We start from the raw sequence: 23,471 nt of genomic DNA on the forward strand, positions 1-23,471 counted from the left end.
ATAGTGGCTACCGAGCCATGTCACAGAAAATGGCAGGATGAGGAGCTCCAGGAATCGGTCCCTCCACCGCAGCAACCATTAAGCTGGCACAGACTGTCAGAGTGAACTTTCTCAGCACTCTAGGATCTAATAAAAAACTTCCAGCTATTAGAGGAATGCTTAATGAGGAAAGAGGCCTCTAAATTTTGACATTTAAGAAAATCTATCAGGTCGCTGACTGACTGCTGAGATAACAGGAAAGGGCTGTCAGTGACCCACACTCAACAAGGAATGCAGTCTGCACAGAACAGTTGGGAAAAGTCCCTAAACAAATGGACGGCAGCCCTCAACAAGCAGCAGGCTGCCCTGGATTTCCAGAGCCGCCACATTATAACCTTCAACATGTCCAGGGTTCAACAAAAATTAAAGACCTACAAGTAAGTAAGGAAAGTGTGGCCTATTCATAGGGAAGAAGAAGAAATTGACAGAAACCGTCCCAGAGGAAGGCTGGTTACTGGATATTGGCATCCTGGAATTTATCGTAATTATTAAAAGAAAACTTTGTTGCTTATTACCAGGGTTATTACTGGAAATCCCATGCTTTCTGTTGGTTTTACATTGTATTATGAATACTATAAATATTTTGCCCATTTCTTAATGGAAATTACCATTAGGGGAAAAATGACCAGTTTGTACTTGAGGAGAAGTAGAATCCCACCATTCTATTAATTTTTTTAATGTTCATATACACAAATAAAATTAGCATGTTATACTTTAAGTTAGAGTAATCACTCATTAAAGACTTATATTTGAATTTAACACATTCATTATTCTTGTTTGAAGTGTAGCTTATTTGGTACGACATAGGAAATAATGTCTTTATACCATAATATATCCCTGTGGTTGTTTGCTCAGACGTGGTACGTTCCTGTTTTCTAGCCCTTCACATACTACTGGTGTGGCCAATAACATCAGGGCTATTCCTTTTTCTTTTCCTTGTTGGGTGACATGAGACACAGAAGCTCTGTGTAACCTGAATGAGTTTGGTCAGAAATCTGAGGTCATCTTGAAAGTGAAGAAAGGTTTTTCCCACAGAGACTCAGGTGTGGAGGAATCATTTGGCAGTGAACAAAAGTTTACATTGGCTGTGGAATTGGCTGTCAGCATGTGAAACCGAGAGCCAGAATTCCGGGTTACACCCAGACTAGGTCTAAGCAGCTAACAAAAAGCCTAATTTGTGTCCTGAGAGATCCAGTTGAACATCTGTGTGCCTCAAGTCCACCAGTGAGTGGACTAGCTGCCCTCCACCAAGTGACCCCCAGGTCTCTGTTTTGGTCCAAAGCAGTGGTAGTAGAGTTGCACATTTGAGAATGTAAAGTCTTCATTCATATGTCTGTCAGAGCACTGGCTTTGAACGGAACGTAGGAGGATGCAGTGGAAGCAGGAGCAATTGTTTTCTTAGCTTCCTTCTAGGAGAGGAGTTTGCTGGTGAGAAAGACTAGCAGGATCTGAATGGTACTTGTGATGGGGCAGAGGAAGGTTCTGTTGGCCAAGCTGGTTGTCCTTGGGATCGGGTGTAGGGTTGTCCTGGCTGTGGAGAAGTGTCCTGTCATTGGGGTTGGATGTGGGGTTGTTGTGGTTGTGGAGATGTGTTCTGTTATTGGGGTTGGGTGTGGGGTTGTTGTGGTTGTGGAGATGTGTTCTCTTGTTGCAGTTGGGTGTGGAGTTGTTCTTGTTGTGGAGATGTGTCCTTTTGTTGAGGTTGGGTGTGGGTTTGTCCTGATTGTAGAGCTCTGGGAAGTGGTTGTGTCTGGAAAAAACAAAAAACAATGGCATCAGAACCTGTTTTAGGGGGGGCACTGGAGAAAGGAGGCCAATCTGATGGAACACTAGAGCCAGAGTTCATGAGCAAACTTCAGTCAACAATTCTCAGCGGCCAAGCATATATGTAGAGGAGGAGGAAAACTAGGGAGTACAGAATGTCAAGGAAGAAAAAATAAGTAAGAAATATTCTCTACCCTTAAGCTCTATACAATCCTATGGGGGAAGGAGTTTATACAACTACTGAATTTGTTGTTGGGTGGTACTCTGTCCTCAAATGTCTTCATGTCCTTAATGTTATATTAGATCAATCAGTGCAAATATGATCCAGAATGGCACAGTTATATTTTTTTCTTGCTAATTTCAAAGGTTGCATGTAAAGCTTATAAGAACTAGGTATCAGGGGCACCTGGGTGGCTTAGTTAGTTAAGCGTCTGCCTTTGACTCAGGTCATGGTCCCAGGGTCCTGGGATCAAACCCTGTGTTGGGCTCCCTGCTCAGCGGGGAGCCTGCTTCTCCCTCTCCCTCTGCCTGCCATTCCCCCTGCTTGTGCTCTCTCTCTTTGTCAAATGAATAAATAAAATCTTAAAAAAAAAAAACCACTAGTATCATTCCAGACCTGAGGACGGCTACCCCTGCTCTAAAGCAAGGGCACAGAGGCCCTGTTCAAACCCTCATATCTCTTTCTGTGGTTTCAGAGGCACTGCTCGTTCTCCTGTGCAGGGATCTGACCACCCTTTGGTTCTCTGAGGTTGCCTTGCAGAGAAGCAGTGAGAACCAGGCCCTGTGGGTAGTTTGATTCTGGAAAAACTGGAGCCTTGTAATGATGCCTCCAAGGGTCTGTGGATCAAAGAGGACTATATGGAAGAAGAAGAAGGGAGAAGTCTTGTGATTTGCTCAGGCTCAGGCACTCTCCACTGGTGGGAGGGTGCCTTCCAGTTACGAGGCACTGTTTTATCTCATTTAGTGTTTCCCCAGGGCAGATGTTTCTCTAGTATCCCACTGAGCCACAAGGTTTGAACACAACCTTTTTTCTTTTTTCTTTTCTTTTCTCTCTCTCCTTTCCTTCCTTCCTTCCTTCCTTCCTTCCTTCCTTCCTTCCTTCCTTCCTTCCTTCCAGCTGGATTTTATTAGTGTGGAGCTAAAGAATCCTGATTAGAGACAAACATCTTTTCTTTCTTTCTTAGCATTTACGTGAGTGTTCATCTTGATAATGTCCTTCAGGAGGAAAAATAACACCCAAGTCTTTTCACAGAGGGAAACCACCAAGGAAGCCATGAAGGCATTTATGTAATAGTTTCCTCAGGCACAATCACTTTAAAATTTGTTGTTGAAAATAGATACCCGTGTGCCCACATTTGCAATGTATGGCCAGCAGGAAGATGGACAGCATACTGCATGTATTTCAGTGTTGGAGGGCTCCCAAGGAAGACCTGTTATCTGGACATTGAGAAGGACTAATGTTTCTTATTCTTGGTTGAACTTTGTATTTAAAAACTTCATTAAGAATAAAAGACTGTATAGTTTTGATGTAAGTCTAAGAAAAGTGGAAAAAAGCATAATATGTGGACCATGAGCCAATTTCTCCATTTACTTTCTATGTGGCTTCTGGCAAGTTACCTATCTTTCCTGCACCTCAGTTTCTTGAATTTGTTTTAGCTCCCTAGAAGGAGGTAAGAGAGAAGAAAGAGGACGGAGAAGGCAGGAAAAGGATGAGGAGTTTCAGGATGGTTGGAAGTTGGGGACAACAGCCTATGAAAGGTCAGTGGAAATCCTTGGTGGTAGTGGTGGTGGCCAGAGGCCACTCTAAGAACTAAGGAAAGTATGAGCATTTCTATACTCTCAAGCCTTCTTTGTGAAAATCTCCCCCTCTTTCCTTGAGCCCCTTGGTTAGAGTATGCTATACCTAGGAAGGCTTTGTGTGTATGGGAATTCTTTGTGGAAATCAAACAAAGAGCTGATTTTCCTATCCATCTATGTGGCATTGGACATAATGGCTCCCAAGGAAGCAGGAGTCTGGAGCCAAAGGTGGCTGTGAGAATTAAAGGCCCCTGGGAGTTGGCAAAAATCTTGGGAATGGCTTTTGTTTCCCACAGGGTGTAGGATAAGGGGTCAAACTGTCTTCTGTAGGTCTCAGGTGTTGGGGAACTCAACTGACATCTGGATAACACATGATTAGAAGACTCTTCTAGGGCACCCACCAAGTAATTTTCCAGGCTGACCGAGTCACTGCCAGATGTGTAAATAGGCCACAGAGAAACTTACCTTTTCTTTCTAGTTGCAGAGAAGAAAATGCAGCCACATTGTAGAAATTAATAGTGAAGGCTCTGTGGAGGGCAAATCAATGAGAGAGAACGGTGAGGCGCTCAGCTGTGGAACTCACAAGTCTAGCTCCCTTCTCTGCCCTCCCAGAGGATCCTGACCTTGGTGTTCTCTCCAGCACGATCAGCCGAGCATCACTGATCGGGTGCATGTTGTCTTGACTAAGATCCTCCATGGTCTTGCTCCAGTCAAGCTCTTGTCCATCCCTCACACCCCAACTTCAGCACCCTGAACTCCCCACAAGGCTGGACTGCACCTCTGGTCATTGTTCAAGCCAGTCCTGCCTGGGATCTCCGTCCTGGTCCCATTTGCCCAGATACTCAACAGTAACCTCTGTGAAGTCATTTCTCCCTGTTGTCATTCCCAGACAGAGCTCCATTAGAGAGACATGGCCCTCAACCGCATGGCCTTGCTGTGAGCCAGTCCCTCCACGGGAGGGCCAGCTCGTTGAGGGCAGGTTCTCTTGTCAGCAATGCCTGACACGTAGTAGGTGCTTCATGTTTGTTAAATCATCTGTACAGCTTGGTGTGTTGTTCTATCGGTGGTCCCGTTATTCAGTCTCTCGTTCATACGTTCAACAGTTAACTAATGAGCGCGCGCTACATGCCAGTCTCTGTGCTTGGTGCTTAGGGGACAGTGGTGAACAAGACAGGCATGGTTCTTACCTTTGTGGCACTTCACAGTCTCTTCAGAGAGACAGACTTGAAACAAAGCAATCAGTAAACAAGTTAAATAATTGATTGCAGTTGTGACATAGGTTGTGAAAAAGCAGTGGAAGTTATGAGAGTGAAAACAGGGAGCTGGAACTTGACCTAGGGGTTTAGGGAATGCTTTCTTGAGGAATTGGTATTCAAGCTCCACCATTATTTCTGTAGAGGCCTTGCCTCCCCAAAACTCATTGTGGAGCCCCGTGGGCAGGGGCCTCTTCACATCCCATTGTGTCCCACCCAGCTGCTCTCCGTACCCCCATCATATGTGCTGCTCCCCTCCCCTTCTCAGGCATGGGGACCAAGACCAAACAAGCAGAGAGGCCAGGGCAGGTTAGGAGGGGTCTGGAGACCACACTGTCAGTGGGAATGCACTGTTTCTGTGGCAGGTTGTTACTGTTGGGCCTTTTATCTGTTGTTGCATGGGGTGTGGAGGCTTTACGAGGTGAGGTGAAAGCAAAGTCTTTGCCCTGATTAGCTTTGGCTGGCTTCTAAGAGACTGCTATCATCGGGAGGCTGGAATGCAGCAGCTCCCTTGGATTTTCACTCTCGGAAATCACTGTGGGCAAAACCCCCTCTCCAGAGCCAGCCTTGTCCAACCAGGTGTGACAGGAGAAGGCAGGATGGCTTGATAGCATCATCACCACCAGTGTCCACAGAGACTTGGTGGCTGTTCACCACCAAGGGGACACCACCAGGGGCCATGGTCTGATGGTCAGACCTGCCCTTTCAGTACAAAGTGGCAGTCTGAAAGTGTGAGGGCCTCTCAACGTGGGCTCCCAAAATAACCTGGATAACATCGCTAGCTGAGAGGAAGGTCTTCTCGTTACAGTGTAATGCAAGCCCCCAGGTGGCCTCACCTCACAATCTGAGTGTGTCCATTTTGTGTGACATTAGGAAGCCAGTTTTATGACACAATCATCACACTTGGCATTTCCAAAATGAATGTGTGTTTTGAAAAATGATTCTCTGGAATTTGAAGCAAACAGCATGCTCAGTGACAAAGGCTCCAGAATCTTCTCCTAGGCCTGTCTGTGCACTTCCTTGTAAAATCCGGTTTTACTAATGATGTATTGTATGGTGACTAACATAACATGATAAAATAAAATAAAAAAAAAGTAAAATCCGGTTTTAGCAAGAACCCTGCTAAGTAAGTTGAGCAAGTACCTCCCACCCTTTACTCCTAATACCTAGTTCTCCCTCCTCTACCACCCCCGGGGAATATCTGATGGTCTTGGCCTGCCTTCTGCAAGAATCCTGTTAGGTCAGTTTAGCCAGAATGCCCCTCACAGGCCTTATTGTTTCCTGTGAGTGACCCCCACCCTCCTTCTTGGCTATAAATTCCCACTTGCCCACAATGTATTCAGAATTGAGCCCGGTTCTATCCTGAGGTCTCTTTTCTCCTGTTGCAACAGTCCCGAATAAATTCTTTTCATTTGTTTGTTTGCTTGTTTGGCTTTAGCCACTGTCCAGCTGTAGTTATCATAACACTAGAGCTTTCTGTCTCTGTTGAGCCTGCCTGGGGTGTGGGGGTGGGGAGTGTGTGCGCATGCGTGGGAACTCCTGTAGGTAAAAGGACAGAGAGTAGTGAGGCAGAAAGGAGTGCAGCTACTAAATTCTCCACATCATGTCTGGGGTGCATTTTGAGTCGTCCAAGGTCAGCGTGAAACTGCGTAAACCCCGTCTACAATTGTAAAAGCCCAAAGCAAATCATGCAGAGATAGATTCTTACTGTAACACGATTGTAGTTATGTTTGTTGAGTGAGGAGATACCCAGTTTGCTATGAAGAGCTGGTCACTCAGGTTACTCAGGTGATATAGGGCGCTGTTGTTGCAAAGCTGGTCTACTTTCTCCCAGAGGCCTAGTGAGTTGTTGTTCGCGTCCACTGCTCGCAGGACCACAGAGCTGATACTGGCATTCACGGGAACCCATACTAGGAGGAGAGGGTAAGGAACCAATCAGCCATTGGTGCAGTCAGACAGGGGGTGGGGATCATGAAATCAACCTTTAGCAGGAAGAAAGGAAGTTACAAATAATGTACATATAGTATGATCCCATTTTAAATGAAGTTGCAGACAAAAGTCTGGAAGGAAATACAAGATATTAACTATGGTGATTTCTTGGTAGTGGGATTATCTTATTATTTTTATTTTCTTCCTCGTGCGTTTTTATGTTTTCCAAATTTTCTCCAGTAAAAGGTAAACAAAAGAAGACCTGTGCTCTGGCCCTGGTTTTCGCTGTAGAACAGAGGTGAGATCCTGGCTGGCTCTTAACCTCTGGAGCCAGGTTCCTGTCCGCCAGACGAAGGGGATAGCCTGTTCTGCCCTTCTCTCAGGGGAAGGCAGGGTGGGGAGAGGTGGGGTTGATGCCTGGGAAAGGGTCAAGTGGGCCCCCTGGGCAGTGTGTCATGACATCAGGGATCCTTAGTGCCAAGTCAAAGCAGAGCCCATTTCTTGGTCCCAGAATCACTGATGCTTTCAGTCTCTGTTATTGAGCGTGAGAGAAGGGGGTGGGGTCTCTGAGCCCCAGTACCTGTCCAATAACCCTAGGGCTTCTTGGCCTTCCCCAGTCAGGTGAGTCTTCCCTGCTGATGTAGCCTAGGGTATGCTCACAGGGACCCCACTGACACTTGCTGATTCTAGCATTCTGAGGTGTAACAGGGAGTGAACTTCAAGAGAACATTTCAGCCTGTCCATTTCCTTCCTTAGAAGATCCATTCTGGAAGAATTTCTCAGTGCTAAAGGGTTATTCTCCAGGGCCCTGTCAGCCACTCCAAATCCTTTCAAAGACTTCTCCGTACAAAGCAAAGAAAATCAAGCATGTAGCACAATAGGATCAGACAGTCCTAGAAAGGAATTCTAGCTCTCACATTTAGGAGCAAGTCATTTCGTCTCTCATCCTTGGTTTCCTTATTGTCCATCACTCACTCCACAAATATTTATTCAATGCCCACTCTACACCAGGTCTGGTCCTAGGTCTGCGGATGATGACTTTATCCCTCATGATATGGAGATCATGATACCTTATCTACAAGGTTCCTGGGAAAAGCACAGAGAAGAGTGTAAGACTTTTAACACATGATGGGTGTTGGATAAATTGTGATTGTTTATATTTTTTAGCGCAAAACATTTCTGTTCTGTTTGTTTTTGCCAATCAGGTGGGCTGAGCCAAACCCCACTGGCCTGACTTGCCCACTGAGAACCTGACAACTGTAGATGTGTGCACGATGGTGAGGTGGATGGTGCTCAGTGGTGGTGTCCTGGTGTCCAAGTCTGTCAGTTCTCCCATGGGCATGCTCTTGTCTCTGCCATTTCTTCTGCTCTCCCTCTCTCACACTGGCTTCCTCCTTCCTTCCCTCCTAGCATCTGTCACCTGGATTTCTGGTCTCCACCTTCTCTCTTCAGGCTGCAGCCAGATCAGATTCCACATACAACTCTTCCATAAGGACAAAGTACTCTCCAAAACCTTCCAAGTGCCCATCTTTCTAGAGGATCTAAACATTTCTGCTTTTACATTTTCACTTCTATTGATTACAGTACCCAACACATGGCTTTTTTGACCCTCCTAACCTGGCTCACTGAGCTTTTTGCACTCCTGCTCTAGGGGCAGCCAGCCCTCCTCCGGTTCTGCAGATGCATCTGGCCCACACCTGCCCCTGGCCTTTGTTCATGTCTGGAACCCTGCCTTCTCATCACACATTCCATCCCTGCTTACTCTCCAGGATCCTGCCTGTGTTCCACCTCTGGGCCAGTTCAGCCCTCTCTTCCTCTCACTCTTGAAACATTTACATTTGTTCCTGCAGAGTTGAGTACTTAATTACATTCTGGCTTGTTCTCTATACTGTGGTTTCATCCATGTCAGTATCTGGCCAGCCCAATGCTGGGGACCTGGCCGGCACTAACTACTCATTGATTGATTTTAAAAAGTGCATCCAGTGCTGGACCACGCCCTTAAAGATGAAGGTTCAGGGGAGCCTGGGTGGCTCAGATGGTTAAGTGTCTGCCTTCGGCTCAGGTCATGATCCCAGGGTCCTGGGATCGAGCCCCACATTGGGCTCCTGGTTCAGCGAGGAGCCTGCTTCTCCCTCTCCCTCTGCCTCTCTCCCTGCTCATGCTTTCTCTCTCTCTTTCTCTGTATCTCTGTGTCTCAAATGAATAAATAAAATCTTAAAAAAAAAAAAAAAGATGAAGGTTCAGGAAAAAAGGCAAGCACCTTTTATCCCTCTCGCCCACGGAGGCAGATCGTACCCAGCACAATCTTAATATAAATGTCACTGCATCATGGGTTTCTTTCACTGATACCAAGACAGACCCAGAGAACCTCTTCTAAGAGCCTGCCTGAGCTGTGCGTGTGCCATGGGACATGCCAAGCCATTTATACATGACTTACCAATGTTGACACAAACCCTGAAATTTAAAAAATTTCAAAATCAAAATAAGGAGAAGTGGTTGGCCTTTGTGGGTCTTTACCCAGTCTCCCCAAAAGACCCAGTGCAGTCCTGCAATGACGCTCTCACGAGGAAATCACGGAGCCTGTTGTGCAATGCTGGGTGTGGAGTCTGGCACTTCACATTTCCGTGAGCATAGGATTTTGACTCTCAACTTAAATCATTCGCTTAGTCATTCGGTTCATCATGGAGCTTTAGCACATTTCTGCTCTGAGATGAAGTCAGGTGAAGTTTGAAGTGCCGGCACGAAGTAGGCATTCAGTGAACCAGAGTTTGTCTCCTCCTTCCCCTTTCTCTCTGCTCTACCCAGCACCTCTGCAAATGTTTGATTTCCCCCTCACCCAGCATATTCCCTTTCAAGGGGTCTTATGGATCCTCTCTTGACTGTTCGTTCTCCTGTCTTGCTACTTTCAGAAGAACCCCAGTCTACATATCTCCACCCAGCATTTTCACGAGATAGGTTTCTTTTTCTTCCATTTCAACAGCAAAATCCCTTACCTTGTGATATGTTATCTTAAGTCCGAGGTCTGTGATCTTTTGTGTAGCAGTCCCTCTGACCCCCCAGGTCCTTCCCCGTGTGCAAGGTCACACATATGCCTTCCTGTCCTCATGTCGAATTATAAGATTATCCTCCCTGGCTTGGGCGGACAAGATCCACTGCCTGAGGGAGTGGGATACAGTGATCTGAATCACAGCTGAGGCCCTTAGTGACAGTCCCCATGAAAAAAAGAGAAAAGGACAAGCTGGGACAAGTGTGTGAAGGCAGACCATCGTCATTCTCCTGCCAAAGTCTGGAATCTGTGGTTCATGGGTGTGGACATCACCCTGGTGCTCTCTGCAGAATTGGTTAGAGTTCTAGGAGAGCAAAATGACATAGTAATGAGACAGCAGGCTCTGAAGCTGGACATCCTGGCTGAACAGAGCTGTACAAATCTTGGCTGTTACTTAGGTTCAAATATTAACAATGCTACCCACTATGGCCTTGGGTAAAATTTTAACTCCCCTATGCCACAGTTCTCATCTGGGAAGATAATAGCATTTACCCTTAGAATAGCACCCAACACGTAGTAAGAAGTCTCAGCTCTCATTACCGTAAGTGAGGGGTGTAGAGTGCAGTGGTTAAGGACTGGGTGTCTGAAGCTAGACTGCTCGGGTTCATATCCCAGCTCCATCCTGTAAGTAGCTGTGTGACCTGAGCAAGTGACTAGCACTCTACCTCTGTTTCCTCATCTGTGAAACGGGAATGATCATGGTATGTTATCTGCCTAACACGTTGTTGTGCGATCTAAATGCATGAATACACGTAAACCACCATATTAAATGTTGTTGTTACGAAAGTAATCAGAAAGCACCTGTCTTGACTTATAGGTTTGGCTGACCCAAAATGGGATATTTATAAAATGTTCCTAGGTACCTCGAAGAAAAGCATTGCATTGGGAAGGAAAGACCAAGATTCAGGAGCCGGTTCTGCCCCTTACTAGCAGGGGAGCCCTGACCTGTCACCTAACTTCTCTCAGCTGCAGGCTGCTCATAAACAAGGTGGGAGAGTAACACTTTCCCTGCCTAGCTCACTAGAGTTTCCCCCCACACCCTAGAGGCAAACAGTGCCTCCCGGTGTTGTGCAATATACCGGTGTCATCCATGGTGACATTGTTTTATCAAATGGATGTGAACAGACCACACATTGTGACGCACTTGTTATTCCTGAAAACAATAAAAATGCCCACTTTGTTTAAGTCTGAGAACTTGCTGCAGGTGTGCTTTTGCCGGGGCTCAGTTAACCTGGGTGTCGGGACTTAATGACCCCTGGCTCAGGTTTGCACAGGGAGCAGGGAGGAAACAGTCCCACACAACAGACTCTCTCACACATGTTCTCTTTCTGTTTCTGCCCCCACTTCCCATCTGGGTCAAAAACATGTTTTGTGTGATTGAGAGCAGGAGTGGAGGGGTGTGCTCTGAAATTCTGGTTAACTCCCCTCAGAAGACAAAGGACAACAAAGAGAATGGCTTCTCCTCACCTGTGTAGTTTGTGTTGCTTTCATAGACATCTGGATTGGCCATGATGCCTTGGCCAGTGGTGGTGACCTCATTGAAGAGCATGCAGTTGTCAATGTCATCTGCAGAGCTGGCAGAAGAACACAGCAGTCCGAAGCACAGAAACAGCCTGAGTGGCAGCAACATGGAACTGAGGACTGCCATGGGCTTGACCTGTTTGGAAACTGCCAGTCCCGGTACTGGGTAATACCTACAACTCAGCTGTTTATATGCTCCAGGGCTGGAGCTTCTGCATGAGGTCATACATGCAAATCTCCTTCCCACTCCTTCCTAAAATGAACTGGTGTCTGGAATTCGGCCCAGGATATCAGTAGGAGTGACTCACCCAGTACTCATCAGCATGACCCTTTACCAAGTCCAGTTTTGCTCAAGGAGGGGAAGGTATTGATCATGGTTCTATTTTGTGTCTCATTCATCTCAGCATCTGCTATTTGAAGAAAGCTGTTGAGAAAAGGGTTAGTGCTGGCAAAGTAAAATTCAGAGTTGAGTAATCATCACGTACCTGGCCCATTTAGAAGCTCCACACTTCTTCAGGCATAAAAGCTCTCTTTTCTTGGAATATTACATATCCTTTTCTAGCTCTCCTTTATTGAACTTGTCTCCAATCCCAGTTCCTTTTGTGACTAGCATAAAACTAGGAAGACTGTGCTTTTGGATTTATATTTATTTTCTGGAAAGAAATAGCTTTGGTCCACCTTGCTCCTGACACATTCCTCCATAGCACTATAGCACAAGGAAACTACTAAAAAATCAGAAAATATGTTTTCTTATATCTCTCCTCTGATTTTTATGATTTACTTACAAAGGAGTACTATGTGAGTAGAAAGGAAACCAAAAAAAAAAAAAGTAGAATCGAATCAAGGTGATATTTATAAATGTTTCTTCAAGAGAAGTACTCACAGACTGGTAAAGCAAGGACCTCTGAGAAATCTCCTCCAGAAAAGCAGTGAGAACACTAGCAAAAACTGTCAAAATCAACTTTTTCGGAACTCTTGAAATTAACCAAAGGCTTGCAAAAATCTGAGGAGCATTTGTTTAAGAAAAATGGCTGGATCTCATTGAGCACAAAGAGCACTGTGGCATTTTAACTTGGCTTATTTACACCCCTCTCACCACACCTCTGTACTAGCCTTAGAAACCAACAGCCTTGGGCAACCCCCTCGGGTCCTCTTCGGGAGCTTTGTACTATCACTTTACTATCACTAAGTAAACTTTGAAAAAAAAAAAAAAAAAAGAAACCAACAGACTTGCCACTATGGGAGCCCTGCAGACCGGCAAACAAATAGCCAATGGACGGAGACATAGTGGGCTTGGAGCTCTCCAGAAAGCCTCATTTCAGACAGTTGTCACTATGTGACTTGTCTGGAAATTGCCTATAAATCTGAATTCTTAGGTTTTATTACTTGACCACCAAGTGAACTGAGCAGAAACTTCAGTGGCCACACATGATAAAGAAAATAGACTTCAGGGCGCCTGGGTGGCTCAGTTGGTTAAGTGACTGCCTTCGGCTCAGGTCATGATCCTGGAGTCCCTGGATCGAGTCCCGCATCGGGCTCCCTGCTCAGCGGGGGGTCTGCTTCTCCCTCTGACCCTCTTCCCTCTCGTGCTGTTTCTCATTCTCTATCTCAAATAAATAAATAAAGTCTTAAAAAAAAAAAGAAAACAGACTTCACAGAATTAATTTATAAAAGTCACTAAACAGACAACATTAGCAGCAACAACAAACAATAATAACCAATGGAAAATACAACAAACCCTGGGAGGGAGGGGTATTGCATATCCAGAATGACCACATTATATTTTTTAAATGTCCAGTTTTCAACAAAAAATTACAAGAATGCAGAGGAACAAGAAAGTATGGTCAGTACACAGGAAAACACCTCCCAAGCAACAGAAACTGTCCTTGAGGAGGCCTAGATATTAGACTTAGCAGACAGAGATGTTATCTCAAGTATTATAAATATAGTTAAAGAAGTAAAAGAAACCATGTCTAAAGAGTGAAAGGGAAGTGTGAGAATAATGTCTCACTCAATAAAAAATATTAATAAGGAGATATAAATGATCAAAAAAACAAATAGAAATTCTGCTGTGGAAAAGTACGATGACTGAAATGAAAACTTCAGTAGAAGGGCTTAACAACAGATTTTAACTAGCAAGAGAAAGTGTCAGTAAACTTGAAGATATTCAATAAAAATATCAAATAAATTCAACAAAAGAAATGTAAGACTTATATATCTAACGGGACCCAGAGTAGCCAAAATGGTCTTGAAGAAACAACAATAACAACAAAGTTGGAAGACTTACGGTGACTACAATTTCAGAACTTACTACTAAGCTATAGTAATCAAGATAGCGCCATACTAGCATAAGGATAGACATATATAGATCAATGGAATAGAGTTGAGAGTCCAGAAATAAACCCATACGTTTATAATCAACTGATTTTTGACAGGGGTGCCAAGACAGTTTGATGGGGGAAAGAATAGTTTTTCAACAAATGGTGCTGGAATGCTGTATATCCACATGCAGAAGAATGAAATTGAACCCCTAACTCATACCATCTAGAAAATTAACTCAAGGTGGGTGCATTCAAATCAAGAAAGTAAAAAGACTACCTAAATAGTGGGAGAAAATATTTTCAAATTGTCTATCTGATAAGGGCCTAGTACCCAGAATATATAAAGAACACTTACAACTCAACAATAAAAAGACAAGTATCCTAATTTAAAAATGGGCAACGAGTACTTTCTCCAAAGAAGATATACAAAGGCCAAAGAGCACATGAAAAGATGCTCATTATTAGTTATTAGGAAAATGCAAATAAAACCACAAAGAGATACCACTTCACAGCCAGTAGGATGGCTAAATGACAGATAACAAGTGTTGACAAGGATATGGAAAAATTGTAACCCTCATGTATTGCTAGTGGAAAGGTAATCAATTTGGAAAACAGTTTGACAATTCTTCAAAAAATTAAACACAGAGTTACTATTATATGACCCAGCCACTCCATTCCTAGGTATATACTCAAGAAAATTGAAAACATTTGTCCACACAAAAACTTGTACGTGAATGTTTATAGGAGCATTATTCCTAAAGCTAAAAGTTGGAAACAACCCAAGTGTCCATTAACTCTTGAATGGATACCAAAATATGGTATATCCAACAATGGAATTCTATTCAGCTATAAAAAGGAATGAAGTACTGATAGATGCTACAACATGGATGAGCCTTGAAAACATTATGCTAAGTGAAAGAAGCCAGACACAAAGACCACATAATGTATGAAAGCACTTATATGAAATGTCCAGAAGATGCAAACTAATAGAGATCAAATATTTTCCGGGTATGGGGGGCGGCAGGGGAAGGGTGCAGGGGTTGGGGGGAGACAGGGGAATGAGAAGTGACTGCTTACTGGTTTGGGGTTTCTTTTTGGGGTAATGGAAGTGCTGTGGAATTAGATGGTTGTGACAGTTTCGTAATTGTGTGAATATACTAAAAGCCACCAAATTGAATTTTATGGTATGGGAATACATCTCAGTAACAATGTTTATTTATATACTATTATGTGTAAACAAGTTGGGAGTAGTTGAAAGAATGCAGCAAAACTTTAGTATTAGATCCTGTTTAGAAACCTGGCTTTGGGAGAGTTTTAACCTATCTGAACTTTAGTTTCCACTTCTGAAAATTGGGGCATTAATACCAATCTTACATATTTTTATGTATGTTAAATGAGAAATATATGTTAACTGTTTTGGGGCATGAGCTGGGTCTGGCACACAGTAGGTATATAATACATATTGATTTGTTCCCTCCCTTCCAACTTCCTTCCTTCCTTCTTTCATACCAGGTTAAGGCAGTGGGTCAGAAGAAAAGAAAATATATAGGAGTTCTGCTGTTGATATGGAGACAATAGTATAAACCTCCCTGTGAATTGTGGGCAGAAGATTGGAGCAGAGGGGAAAACTGATAAGCAGAATTGTTCCATTCATTTACTGGGTGAAAATGGAGCTCCGCCCTGGAGAGGGCCAGTATGAAGTCATCAACACTGCTCCTGGGAGGAGGGAGCTGTCTGTTGGCTGTGGGTAAAGCTATTGACAAAACAAAGTTGATCTTTGATTCCTTCCAGAAAGGACTTGAGTTTTCTTGAGAATAGGAGACCACAAGAAAACTAGTTAGGGGAAAAAAAAAAAAGGTGTATTTGGACTTCCCACTATTCCTCCACCCCATTTCTCTGTAATTTTGGACTCTAGTTTCTGGAAATGCACGGTTTTTTAAAACTCCATAGGTGATTCTAGAACAGTGCTTTTAAATCTTGAATGTGCATTCAAATCACACGGAGCATCTTGCTAACATGCAGTTTCTGATTCAGTAGGACGGGTGTGGGGCCTGAGACTCCTCATTTATAACAGGCTCCCAGAGGATGCTAAGATGTTGTTGATCCCTGGAGCTCACCTTGCATAGCAAAGGTTTAGAAGCTGATCTGAGTAAACCAGGTTGGGACTGAATCAGACTAGTTATTAAAGTCAGAAAAGCTGGGGTCTGTGACTGTACTGGGTGCCCCAAAGTTTCCAGTTGGCCTGGAGCTTATATGCTGAGACTTCATGCTGCAGAAAGTGGTTGGCACTTCCATACCTCCTTGTCTCTCTAGGAAGGAGAGCTTTCAGACAGCAGAGAGCAGCTGGTCTTCCTAAGGTCAGAGTCCAAAGAGAGGTTCCCTGAAATTCCCCAGGAGCAACCACTGGTGAATGCAGGGATCATGACCCTGAGGCACCTTGGATGGTTTTTGATCTGGTCTCCAGAGGTGTGGGGGGCGCAGCATTGCCACCAAGTGGAACAGAGCACAGGCTTGAGAGTCACAGAGGCCCCAGGTTGAATCCTGCCCCTCACGTTGTGACGTTGGACTGTACTTAACCTGTTCTGAACCTCAATTTTTTAAATCATATTATGGAGTTAAGAATACAAACCTTGCAGGATTGTGTCAAGGTTGAAGAGAGGACGCGGGTAACATGGCTGCCATGGTCTGCCTTCGGTGAAAGGTGGTTCTTCGCCACCCATGGCAGGGCCGGGCGCAAATCTCAGAGGAAGGGCCACCAGGGAGCGGGAGGGGCCTGGAGAATATTTACAGCACTCTCTTTTGTTTGTCCACAATGGATGCTTACGTCCACACGTTGACTTAGGGACTAATTGGGTTGTACCCTTTGGCTTTTTGGATCAGGGGAGTGGGTGTTGTACTTCTGAGGATCCCACATTGTGGATCCTTAAACCTTAGAGGATAATCTAGTGGTCAGCGGTTTAGAAGATACAGCTCATCCTTCTCATTCTCCGAGGCTCACAAATTCTCGGAGAGATAATACACTATTGTATATGACATTAAGCATTGTCAAGCTGAACTGGCATAAGAGATCATTTTAATCAAACTTCCTCATTTATGTCTGAGAAAACTGAACCCAGAAAGATGAAACTTTCCTAAGGCTATAGCCATACTTAGTGGCAATGTCAGGGCTCAGACCGCACTGCCCACCTCCTTCCGTCCAGCTAGATGTTTTCTCCACTGTACACTTTTACTACCCAATTAATATATGCCTGCTCCTACTTAGCATCTGAGATTCAGATGGGCCAAAGTCAAGGTATAATACCTTTTAATTTTAATATTTAATACATTGTAATAATTCAACACACTACATAATTTTAATTTTAAAATTCTAATTTAATATTAAATTAATTTTATTTTAATATGTGTGTATACTTCGTGGTATATTTGGGACTCTTGCTAGTCTATTTGCATTTTATAGAACTTGGAGAGAAACGTACTCTTGAAATAGTTAATTGTTATCTTTGCTCGAGACCTTTTGTTGGCCACATCCCTGGTTTCATTTAATCCTAAATTGTGTGTCAGTGGCATAGTTGGGTTGGCACAGTGCTTTATCCACATTGCCTCATTTGCGTCTTTGGTCAGGGGACTAGGGTTGGGCAGCCCTGAGTAAGCTGCTCAGGTCACAGAGCTTTAGGGAAAAATACCCCTGCCTTACACTCAGTTGTTGTGCGACTCCTGGCTGACGACAGTTCATTTGGTTTCGTGGAATAAGGGGAATGAGAACAAAATGGTGAGATTTTGAAAGAGCATGTAAAAATTTATTCAATTTAAGGGCTTGCCTTTTATTCGAACATTATAGCTTTTTTGACATTTTGTTATTAAAATGTCCTTTCTGTTGTGAAATTATGATCACTATAGATTGTGGGCAGTAAATCCTCCCCTTTCATCTATTTGTTTTTTTAATGTCCTTATTTAGCAAAATGAAAACTTGGTCCCCTAGCTAGGTCCCTGAAATCCCAAATCTGGAGCCTGGGGATCTACAAAGATTTACTTTGTGTGGTAACATCCAGACATGCCTTGTATTATTGTGGCAAGAAGCAGGGATTACTGGCATTTAAGTGGGAGCTGGTATTCAAAGACCTCTTTCTCAACAAGTGTGAGATTGAATCTTTTTATTTTTTTCTATTCTCTAATTAGGTTTCCAGAACTTACTCATACCTGAATGTTTGTACCCTTTGACTACCATCTTCCTTTTCCTCTACCTCTGAGGCCCTGGGAAACACCATTCTAATGTCTGCTACTGTTAATTCAACTTTTATTTTTAGATTCCGCACATAAGTGAGATCATGCATTATTTGTTTTTCTGTGGATGGCTTATTTCTTTTAGCATAATGTCCTCCAATTTTATTCATGTCACAAAGGGCAGGATTTCCTTCCTTTTTATTTTTTATTTTTTTATTTTTTTAAGATTTTATTTATTTATTTGAGAGAGAGAGAGCAGGAACACAAGCCGGAGGGGGGGGGGGTAGTGGGAGAGGGAGAAGCAGGCTCCCGGCCGAGCAGGGAGCCCAATGTGGGGCTCGATCCCAGGACCCTGGAATCATGACCTGAGCCGAAGGCAGACGCTTAATGACTGAGTCACCCAGGCGCCCCTTTCCTTCCTTTTTAAAGGCTGGATAATATGTGTGTGTATATATGCAGATATAATCCATATATTCATATATATGTATATATGTATCACAATTTTCTTATCCATTTATCTGTCAACAGACACTTCTGTTGTTTTCATGTCTTGGTGACTCTGAATAATGAACATGGGAGTGTAGATATCTCCGTGAGAAAGTGGTTTTATTTCATTTGGATATATAGCCAGAAGTGGGATTGCTGGATCATATGATAGCTATATTTTTAATGTTTTTGACAAATCTCCATATTGTTTCTCTTAATGGCTGTGTCAATTTACCATTAACTTTTACTTATTTATTTTTAAAGATTTTATTTATTTATTTATTTGAGCGGTGGGGGGAGGAGCAGAGGGAGAGGGACAAGCATACTCTGTGCTGAGCACAGAGCATGACTGGGGCTTGATCCCAGGACCCTGAGATCATGACCTGAGCTGAAATCAAGAGTCGGATGCTTAACTGGCTGTGCCACCCAGGCACCCCACCATTCACTTTTAAATGTTGCCAGGAGGGGGCCGCCTGGGTAGCTTAGTCAGTTGGGCGTCTGCCTTCGGCTCAGGTCATGATCCCGGGGTCCTGGGATCGAGTCCTGTGTGGGGCTCTCTGCTCAGCGGGGAGCCTGCTTCTCCCTCACACTCTCCCTCTGTGCTTTCTCTCTCTCTCTCTCTCAAATAAATAAATAAAATCTTTAAAAAAATAAAATAAAAAAAATAAATGTTGCCAGGAGGTATTTTCTTTTTTCTTTCTTGCATTAAAGTATCATTAACATACAGAGTTATATTTCAGCTATACAATATAATGATTCAGCAATTCTGTATATTACTGAGTGCTTATAGGGAAGTTGAACCTTTTAAGCTCCTCCTTCTAACATTAGCATTTGTAGTCACCCCCAAATCAGAAATTAGTTTCATTCATTTTTAGGCGGAAAGAGTAGTGTTGAGGGCACTCAGCACCTGGTCAAAGAGTGGGTTAGTGGGTGAGGAAGTGAAATGAGACAAGAGAAGTCAGGGCTCAGTGCTTCCCAGTCCCCACACAGAAGAGGAAGTAGAAAAGGCATCCCTAGCAGAGGGAGGAGGCGGGTTTGGACACCCCCTTCACTGGCCAGCCAGTGGGAGTTCCTCCCTGGAGAGACAAGAGCTCTATGCCTGAGAGGAAGTAGCCTGCAGGGTGGCCCTATCAGTTACCTCTGGAGAAAAATGGCGCCCATTAGTTCCTCTTAGCTATACTTCGGAGCGTTTTTGGAGGGCATGGCATTTTACCAAGAAATTCAAATGCATTGTACCGACTATTTAACTGGACAGTTGAATAGTAAAAACATACAGGACAGTTCAATCAGTGGGACATGAGCTGAACTCCCAGGATGGGAGGTGGACCAGTGTGGTGGGTGACCTGACAGAATGCGGCAGAGACAGCTCTCCAGAGCCAAAGTCAAGGAGACATGCTACTTCCGGGAATCCCCTTACATCCAATTCTTTAAAAGTATATTGATTTTCTAATATCCTACCTCGTTCATGTAGGATTTAAGGTAACTTACAGAAATACAAGGTTTAAAAAGTAAGAAATGAAAGATATAGGGAAAATAAGGGTAGAAAGAACAAGATAGTAAGGGGAAGGTGGTGTTCATTATTTCAGAAATGTTTGCCCAGTGTCTCTATAGACTTGGTACTGTTGTAGGCAGAGGAGAATACGACAAACCCCTGCTCCTATGGAGTTTATGATGTGCTGATGTGGCTTACAGCAAGGCTACTGATAAGCACACAGCCCTGAATCTGGCCCATAACTTTCCCTTTTCAATATCATTCTATTAGTTGAGTCACAGAAACATCCTTCAATTCATTTAATTCCCATCGATGCTACTGACTTCTGCCATTAATCATGAACGGTGATTTTTTTTTCTTTTGGTATTGATCTGATACTATGTGCTAGCATTTAAATATCACTACTGTATACTATGGCATCTTATCTTTTCTAAAAACAAAACAAATGACTCTCCTGATAACAAATGGGCTCTATTTCTAGCCTTGTGTACAAATATAATTTTGTCACTTATGTAATTTGTTGTTACATTAATTTCAGATTTCTTTGTAGCTCTGTTTCTGAAACTTTGAGAAACACTAACTTAAGAAATTAAAGTGAACATGAATTTAAATTCTAAATCTAAATCTAAAGAAATTAAAACGAACATGTCTTTCAGTTGAGAATTATCACTTCAAAGATTTTTTAAATAATATGTAAAGGCTATTTTTAAGTGATCATTGAAATTGAAACATAAACTCTAAAAATTCTAATGGAACTTGTGGATCCTAAGAATACAATAGATGCCATTTGGAGATATACTTATTTATTTAAATTATTTATAATGTATTGATTAATGACTAATATCATATTTTAAGAACTGATATAAATATTATTACTGTTTTATTTTTTGGCATCAATAAAATTATGTAAAAGATAATATTTTACCTTTTTTATGACTACATTTTTTGGATACCCACATTATATAGTCTCAGCCAGAGATTTTGATCTAGTTGGTGTACAGTAGGGTCCGACATCTGCATTTTGAAAGCTCTGTAGGGTTGAGAAGTGCTCTGCTGGATGGTATGGAGAAAACATAAATCAGACATCAGGGCCTGGTGACAAGTGAGACAGGGAAAGAAGTGACTTTTTTAAAAAAGATTTATTTAGTTTTAGAGAGAGCATGAGCACACACAAACACGCATGAGCAGGAGGAGGAGGGGCAAAGGGAGAGACACTCAGACTCCCCGCTGAGCATGGAGCCCCACTAGGAGCTCTCGATCCCAAGACCCTGAGATCATGACCTGACCTGAAATCAAGAGTCAGACACTTAACTGACGGAGCTAGCCAAGCACCCCAGAAGGGACTCTTTTTGAGCCCTCTTGAGCCAAGCTTTGTGAGATGGTTGCTTTCTAGCAGTTGTATGGAATCCTCACAATCCTGAGCAAGGAAACTTCACCTCCGTTATACAGGAACTAAGATTCGGCAATATTAAGTGAATTGACCGGAAGCTAGTAAGTAAAGGAGCTGAGATACAAAAATAGTTATGTCTACTCCATCTTGTTACAAAAAATGTTTTGGAACTATGAGCAGGGATTTGAACCCAGGCCTTTTTTTGGCTATGGGTTCCCTCCGGCTTATGACGTCCCACTATGAAAGATTCTACAGACAGAAAGTTATTTGGTTCAGGCGTAACAGGAACATTACCTTGATCTCCTAAAATTGATGCTCTGGTGCTTTTCTTTTATAAGTAATTCTCAGGAACTCTCATACTTATTATCTATGAGTAATAAGGGCACTGTTTTATTGTAAGTAGAAATAAGCTTTCCTGCTGTTCTACTCTGAGGGAAAAAATACTATCATTTTTATGTGATTACTCCAGAGCAGTAGTTCCCAACTGGGGGCGATTTTGCTGCCTGGGGGCATTTGGTTATGTCTGGAGGCATTTTTGGTTGTCACAGCTGCTGGTGGTGGGATTGCTGCTGACATCTAGTGAGTAGAAGCCGGGTGCTGCCGGACATCCCGTGATGCACAAGACAGCCCCATGACAAAGAATTACCCAGCCCCAGATGTCAGTAGTGCTGAGGTCGTGAAACCCTGCTCTAGAGGAAAGGAATTGCCTGATATGTGGAATATTAATGGTTTTTAATAATAACAAATAAATGCTATTTACTAAACATCCATGGTGTTCTGAACCCTTCAATTTATGTTCTTGGTATCACTTCCAAAGGAATATTAAAAATGATTTCTAACTTCAGGAAACTTTCACACCAATGGGAAACCAAGAGAGTTCTGAGAATTTGAGCTTTATCAAAAGGGAAAAATCAGGGGCACCTGGGTGCCTCAGTCAGTTAGGTGTCCAACTCTTGATCTCAGCTCAGGTCTTGATCTCGAGGTTGTGGGTTTGAACCCACGCTGGGCATGGAGCCTACTTAAAAAAATTTTTTTTAAAAAAAGAAAAATCAGGGCGCCTGGGTGGCTCAGTTGGTTGGGCGACTGCCTTCGGCTCAGGTCATGATCCTGGAGTCCCGGGATCGAGTCCCACATCAGGCTCCCTGCTCAGCGGGGAGTCTGCTTCTCCCTCTGACCCTCCTCCCTCTCATGCTCTCTGTCTCTCATTCTCTCTCTCGCAAATAAATAAAATCTTAAAAAAATAAAAAATAAAAAAAAATAAAAAAAATAAAAAAAGAAAAATCATAGTCTATACAATGAGAAGGAGATATGCGGGGCGACAGGGAAGATGGCCCCTTCTGTGTGGGAGGGTAAGAGCAGGATCTCTGAAGTCAGGAAGAAAGATCTGTGTTGTGTACCTGCTTCTCCGTGGGCTGTCCATGTGACCTCAAACTAATATATCGAACTGCTCTATTCTCTGGTTTATAAAATGGGGGTAATGGTAGTACTTATTCATAAGGTTGTTGGGAACTTTTAATGAGATGGTACATGTAAAGTGCAGTGTCTGGCATAGAGAAAGCGCTCATTAAATTCTTATTGTCCTTGTTCTTTATTAGAGAGATACAACTGAGGTGGTGTCTGGGAGCTGCCCACACCTCCTCCAGAGGGGAATTCACAGATCCCAGGCTTCACCCCCTCCTTGAGCAATGAAAGGTGAGTCAGGGCTGCAAGTGCTTCACTCCGGCTCCAGGACACAGCCTGTCCAGCTGGTAATGAGCTGTCCGTTGCAGCTGAGCTGAGATGGAGCTGGGCTTGGTTGGCTAAAGGGAAGCAAGAAAGGAGGACAACAGATCCTTTTTTCCTGTGAAACTTTGTAAACCAAAGGCCTTTATGTCACAGTCCGCAGAGGAACAGGTATATGATGTATGAATGTCTCCATTTGTGAATGAAAACTATGATTTAGAGGTGCGACTGCTCTAGCTTCCTTCCCCGGGCAGGAAGTGAGCTCTCCTTGCCCCAGAACCCTTTAGGGAAGAGGATAGGTTGGCTTGGCCCCCAGAGATTAGGATGAGGACAGAGGTTGGGGGAGTTCTTGCCCTGGACACCTGCCAGATTCTCTACTAATGAGGTCATCCTGGCTCTTCACCTTTGTTTGACGGGTTTACCAGAGCAGGGCACCCTATCTTTATCCTTTGTTATCCACACCCTTGCTGCCTTTTCCTGTGTTCTGTCA

The 23,471-nt window shown here is 43.4% G+C and overlaps 1 protein-coding gene across 1 annotated transcript; it reads right to left on the minus strand.

Moving 5' to 3' along the window:
- Positions 1–1,437: 1,437 nt before the first annotated feature.
- PLET1 (placenta expressed transcript 1) lies at positions 1,438–11,476 on the minus strand. Its single transcript, XM_032427734.1, has 3 exons — positions 11,296–11,476; positions 6,562–6,763; positions 1,438–1,789 (listed from the first exon to the last, which is right to left on the minus strand). The coding sequence occupies exons 1-3, from the start codon at positions 11,474–11,476 to the stop codon at positions 1,438–1,440; spliced, it is 735 nt and encodes a 244-aa protein (XP_032283625.1).
- Positions 11,477–23,471: the final 11,995 nt, after the last annotated feature.

Source organism: Phoca vitulina, unplaced genomic scaffold (assembly GCF_004348235.1).
Source record: "Phoca vitulina isolate PV1807 unplaced genomic scaffold, GSC_HSeal_1.0 scaffold38, whole genome shotgun sequence".
Taxonomy (NCBI): domain Eukaryota; kingdom Metazoa; phylum Chordata; class Mammalia; order Carnivora; family Phocidae; genus Phoca; species Phoca vitulina.

Excerpts from the sequence above, each read along its gene's own strand:
- PLET1 (XM_032427734.1), bottom strand. The coding sequence starts at position 11,476 with ATGGCAGTCCTCAGTTCCATGTTGCTGCCACTCAGGCTGTTTCTGTGC. Across the intron at positions 6,764-11,295 it reads AAGCAACACAAACTACACAG|TATGGGTTCCCGTGAATGCC; the intron begins GTGAGGAGAAGC and ends CTCTCCTCCTAG. Across the intron at positions 1,790-6,561 it reads ATAACTACAATCGTGTTACA|ACACAACCACTTCCCAGAGC; the intron begins GTAAGAATCTAT and ends TGTTTTTTCCAG.